General features: G+C 36.9%; 1 protein-coding gene across 8 annotated transcripts in view; it reads left to right on the plus strand.

Annotated features, from left to right (window-relative positions):
• TASOR (transcription activation suppressor) overlaps nt 1–6067 on the plus strand; it is a 64027-nt gene that overhangs the window by 31435 nt on the left and 26525 nt on the right. For all 8 annotated transcript variants that reach the window (XM_026650291.2, XM_026650286.2, XM_026650289.2 and 5 more), the window contains exons 8-13: nt 1526–1557; nt 3129–3234; nt 3687–3790; nt 3887–3990; nt 4208–4280; nt 4380–4454. In XM_026650291.2, coding sequence (XP_026506076.1) covers nt 1526–1557; nt 3129–3234; nt 3687–3790; nt 3887–3990; nt 4208–4280; nt 4380–4454 — 494 coding nt within the window. The remainder of the gene's footprint in view (nt 1–1525; nt 1558–3128; nt 3235–3686; nt 3791–3886; nt 3991–4207; nt 4281–4379; nt 4455–6067) is intronic.

Consider the following 6067-nt stretch of genomic DNA (forward strand, 5'->3'; position numbering starts at 1 on the left):
GTTTCCATTTTTTATATGACTCCTTTTTATTTTTTAGATCATGCAAACTTGGTTGTATGCTCCTCCAAACCTCTATCAGAAGTACAGTGGTCTTCCTTTTGGGTTAGAATTGTTGTGACGAGTATCCAACTTCTCTACTGCTCCTAGGGTGACCAGACAGCAAATGTGAAAAATCAGGATTGGGGGGGGAATAGGAGCCTATATAAGAAAAAGACCCAAAAATCGAGACTGTCCCTATAAAATCGGGACATCTGGTCACCCTAACTGTTCTTGAAATATAATGGCTACTAAAATATTCTCTTCACACTAGTCTAACTGCAACTTCTGTATTGCTTTTAACTATATCTGAAGCTGCTCTGACAGATATGGTTAAAACAGTACAACTCCCTAGTGTGGATGCAGTTATACTGTTATAAAAGGTGGTCAATTGGGATAACTTATTCCTATAAGTTACACACTGAAGCTATACTGGTATAACAGCATACACTCTAGGGGGTTGTTTGTACTGTTTTAACTATATTGGCATAGAAATTGATACGGATAAAGCAGTACAAACCCTGTTTGTAAGCAAAATCCTTGCTCATTCGCTCTTCCTCACTTCCCCCCAATGGATATGTTTGTTGACCCAGACCAGTGGTTCCCAAACTGGGGTTCGCGAAATGTTACAGGGGGTTCTCGGGAAAAAATTCCCTAATGGCGGACAGAGCTGTCCCTAGAAACCCGGGGCAGCATGGGGCCAGCAGCCTGGAGCCCCTGGACTTCCCAGAGCTAAGCAGATCAAAGCAAGCATATCTATCACACTGAGGAGATTTAAACTTCAAGACTCCTGATAAGAAATGGAAAGGGAGGTAGATATTTTTTGCTGTTTTTAAAAGTAAATAGGCAGCTAGTATTGTTTTTAAAATTATTATGAAGAACAAGTTTAAGCTTTGTTGTAACGTGCGTTGTTTGCCTGGACTGCTCAAGACCTGAATGCTTGTGTAGGAGGAACTCTGAGTTGGCTTCTTAAATACCTTCATGCTGTTTCACATCCTTGATGAAACATAGGAGCCTTGTCTTATAACAGGCTTATTCAAAGTGATACAAGCTATGAAAGTGAGATCTTGGAAGAGTGTTGCCGTTTTCATAATGCAGTAAAAATACTGTAATGATAAATAATAATTAATAATAAATAGTGTGTAATAAGCATGTCATAAAAACAAATTTTATATTTCCAAGATCACTGCTTTTATAATTTAAACTCAGGTAAAGGAGAAAATTCCTGGAAATATTCATTTTTAAGAGGGGGTTCGCGAGACACAACATTTTAGTGAAAGGGGTTCACAGATTGTTAAAGTTTGGGAACCACTGACCCAGACAAACTGATAACATAGGATCAGAGGATACATGATTGCAGTGTTGCTGTCCTGTTAGACTTGCCAACTAATGAAACATCCTAAATCTGAATGGGGGGAGGGGTGTGTGTGTTAATTGTATATTGAGAGAAGCTTCTGTTTAACGTTTGTCTTGTTTTATATTTTGTTAGGTCAAACAGCTTTAATACAGACAGAAGCACAGGTAAGGATCAGTTGTACTAGAACTCTTGCATTTATAATAAATGCATGGAATACTTTTTGTCACTTTACCTGTGCTTTATTTTGATAACCTGTTTTGGGTCATTGTAGTTAGAGAGAATAAAGAGTAGGTATTGCCTTTGGTGTAATTGATCTCTAAGGGTAAAAAACAAACGGATCAGTGTTGATGACATTATGGTGTGGCCAGTTGGAACCTAAGGGGTAGTTTTTCCTATCTCATATTACACTTGAGGCTCAAAATAGTAATATAAGAAAACATGCTGCCTTCCTGCATTTTTTTGCAGAATTGTATCAAAACTGCAAGAAAAACTGAAGAAATCACTAACCATACCTGTGGTGGGATTGTGTTGTCTGAGGCAACTTTCCTGCTCTTATTAGCTGAAGTTCTTTGACAGTTGATACAAAAAGTTCTTTTCTGTCATACTAATGAAATACAGCCTCCTGACTTCCATAACTAGCAATTGATTTTTTTCTATGCCACTTGACAAAGCACATTTGTTTTACAGTATCTTTAAAATATATGTAAATAGACAGTTAAGAGCTACAATATTCTAATACTGCAGTGACTATTCAGTGGCACCTCAGTTACAGCAGCATTTCAGTTTTAATTTTTAAAAAAGCCCTCTATGGCTTTAGAAAGAAACTTTTTGGTATGTGATTTGGAGCAGTGCTGCTTTCTGGAGTTTGTAGAGAACAGGAAACAGCTTTAAAGTCTGAACAGTCCCAAGTTATTTCCATGGGGAATCCGCTCTGATGCCTAATAATGAAGTATGTGTCACTGTAGCTAGTAGTTTCTCTGCTATCCATTTCAGCAAAAATATCTAGGAGTGAAAATGGAGAAGGGTGGAGAAGATCTAGTAGGTTTGTGAAGTACTGTGTGTATCCCTTGGCACTCCCATCCCTCTATCCTCAATGCAATAGACAGCTTTAACAAAGTCAGAGTTTAACTGTTGATTGGAGTCAGGTCTATGTGGCTAAATATCCTTTTTCACCTAGGAATGAGGGAAATCCTCCCTAAACCCCAGTAGTTACAGCTTTCTACAATGCCCAGAAAAGACACATCTTCTCTTTCACTAGGGAACAACTGGAACAATATCCAGGGATTTCTCCTTGCTATTCAGCCCGAGTGACAACAACTTCTTTTATCTCTCTGCTACTTCTGTGCAGACTTCACGCTCTCCTATCTTTGCCTTTTTCTCTTCAGTCTTGTCCACACTGATGGTTTTTTGTTGGTTTTGGTTTTTTTTTTGGTTTTTTTTTTTTTTTTGGCTGCAGCTCAACTAGTGGAAGCACTGTGTAGACAGGACAAAGCTAACGTTTTCCATCATATTGTCTAGATCTATTCTAAGAAAGTAAGACAACATGGTAGTAAAAATTGCCTGTGCTCTTTTTTTCATTGCCACCAGCAGTAGAAAATGTCCCAAAACTTAGGCAGGCTGCCTCTACACTTTCTCTCTTGTCCCTCTCTCGCTTCAGTCTCTTCCTAGTGTATCTTCACTTGAGACAACTGCCTTACTTTTTTATTTTTTTTTTCTTCCCCCACTCTTCTGTTAGATAAGACTAACTACACCTTATGGAGAGGTCAGCTTTTGAATAAAGGGAAGCTTTTATGCCATGCTGCTTTGAAATCTGCAACACGTCCTTTCCTTCCATGTAAACTGTAAGTATTGATTTGAAAACGAAGTTGAAAAATATTGGTGTTTAAAAACCATCTTTAGCAGAATCTGGTGAATTCTGGCCAGTTTGTTAATTTTTAAAATTTAATCAAAATTTATTAGGTAACATTTTCAAGTTACTTAGGAACACAAGTCCAACTTGTGTTTCTAAGTTACTTAAGCACTCTGGAAAATATTGTCAATTGACACATGCATTTGATTTAAACAAACGTGGTTGGTTGGTTTGTTTTTTTTTTTAAATGACACAACAGGCTTTTCTCTGCAATTCCCGTTCCACTGGTAGAAAACTTCCCTAAATCCTGTTAGTTTCAAGGAATTAGTTTTTCAAATGAGTATTTAAAAACAAAACCAAACACCCTTCAATTTTTATTTAATCGATGAGACTAGGATCATGGGGTAAAGAGAAGCTGATTTTTCATTTTCTCTTTGATTTCAGTCCTGAGAAGCTTAACGTTGAAACTGTTATGAGCATTGATTCACTAAAGAAGAAAATTGCACCAGCATTGTTCTATAAAGAAACTTATCTAGGGGCAAAAGAAGGTAAACACTTGTCTTTTTGAACTAAAAATAACATCTGGGTATAAACCTGAAATTTTAAGACTTTTTTTTTTTTTTTCTCCTTCCCCTCTTAATTAGTGTGCAAGAGTGGAATGTACTGTAGCCTTTATGAGATTGTGGAAAAGACAAGGTCTGGAAGTAACTTGGAAGGCTTACTTCAAAAACTGGAGAAAGAGAAATTAGTAAGTAGAACATGTTTGACTCTGTGTGTTTAAAAAGAAAAAAAAATTCTGTAATATTTCAAGAAAATGGAGAGAATCTCTGCTTGCTGGCAACACATCACAGACATAAGAGGATTGTTTTTCAGTGCCAGTGATACATTGGAGCTTGTTACCATTAACAAATGACTCTCCTAATCTTTGGTGCATACTAGATATACTTTTTTGTTTGAAAACACAGGTTCTTGTTAAACCACTTGGGGACAGAGGATATCTCTTCCTTCTTTCTCCTTGGCAAATGACATCCCCGTATGGTATGTAATTTTTAAAAAATATGTAATGGTCTTTTGAAATATAACTGTATTCATCTTAATAAATTACATAATTCTATGACACTTTTTTTCTTTTTGTAGAGCACCAAACTGGAAGGTCCCGCATTCTACAGGCATTGTTTCTATTTCAGGAACCTAGAGGTATAGTGACTTCAAGTAAGTCCATTGACTTCTGATTGCCTTTGGTTAGATATAGTTAACATGCAGTTGAGGTGCTCATCTACATAGCTTAGTTTTAGGTCAGGGTTGCTGTTCATAATGCATGAGCATGAAAGAACATGGATTGATTTAGATATCGGTGATTGCGGGGCTAGCACTAAAAAAAGCCTTTTTACTCTTTTGTTACTTAGTACAATAGTTCAGTTTTTTCTGTTCTCTTTTATGAAAGGGAGCAATATTTATTTCCACTAAGTTCCAGTAGAACTAGCTATCCATCTGTCCTTGAAGACTACCTTTTATTAAGATGTATCATTACAGCTACACACTTAAATTATCTATTAGTTTTGACCCATAAAACATAAAGGACAAAATATAGCTGTAGGGCACTATGTAACACCATTAATTTGGTTACTTGAAGTTATGCACTGGGGGACAAATCATGTTCTCAATTCAATAATTGAGCAAAGAAAATGTTCAGTGAGAGAAGCATAGGATAATCAGTTATCACTAATACCACTAAAAGGAACTGAACTTAGTAGAACTTTAATAGATACATCTGGAACGTAACTTAAAAAAATCCACCATTCAGAGCTGAAACTTTTCTGCTTCTAGTATTACTTATTGAGCATGTACTCTTCACAACTTGCTTTGAAATAGTCCACACATTAACGTAGTAAAATCCAGCCTTTCCCTTGCTTTTTACTTTAACAAATGAATTAATAACCAAATATCATGGTTCAGCTCAAGCCAGGGTTCCTACCTCACCCTACCCCTTAGATGCCTTCACATTCTAGAGTAGTCCATGTAAGTATCAGGGAGATGAATGACTTCCTTATATCCTTCAGTCAGGAAAATACCATAGCCAAACACAGTGGGTTCACAGACGTACACTGCCAGCCTGCTGCACTAAGGGGTCTAGTTAGTTCCCCACTACCATATAAACTTTTTCATTGTTATTCCAATTCATTTTATATTGCCTCCAAAAACATACATGTGGATCAAAATAACTACTAGAAATGGACCCTTTAATAAAAAGTGGTATTTCATAACCCAACATAAGAATGGCCATACTGGGTCAAACCAGTGGTCCATCTAGCTCAGTATCCTGTCTTCTGGCCAAGGCCAGATGCTTCAAAGGGAATGAACAGGACAATTACCAAGTGATCCATCCGCTATCGTTCAGTCCTGCATCTGGCAGTCAAGAGGCTCAGGGACACCCATGTCATGGGGTTGCATCCCTGACGATGGTGGTAAATAGCCATTGATGGACCTATCCTCTGTGAACTTGTATAGTTATTTTTTGAACCTAGTTATAGTTTTGGCCTTCACAACATCCCTTTGCAGTGAGTTCCATAGCTAACCTATATGTTGTTTGTATATGTACTTTTTTTTTTCTTTTTTCCCCCCCCCCCTTTTTTTTTTTTTTTTTTTTTTTAAACCTGTTGCCTATTAATGACCCGTAGTTCTTGTGTTATGTGAATGAGTAAATAATGCTTTTATTCACTTTTTCTACACCATTCATGATTTTTATAGACTTCTATCATATCCCCCTTAGTCGACTCTTTTTTTTGTTTTGTTTTTGTTTGTTTTGTCGTTTTTCTCTCTCCACA

This window comes from Terrapene carolina, unplaced genomic scaffold (assembly GCF_002925995.2).
Source record: "Terrapene carolina triunguis isolate 2854851 unplaced genomic scaffold, T_m_triunguis-2.0 Scaffold89, whole genome shotgun sequence".
In the NCBI taxonomy this organism is placed as follows: Eukaryota; Metazoa; Chordata; order Testudines; family Emydidae; genus Terrapene; species Terrapene triunguis.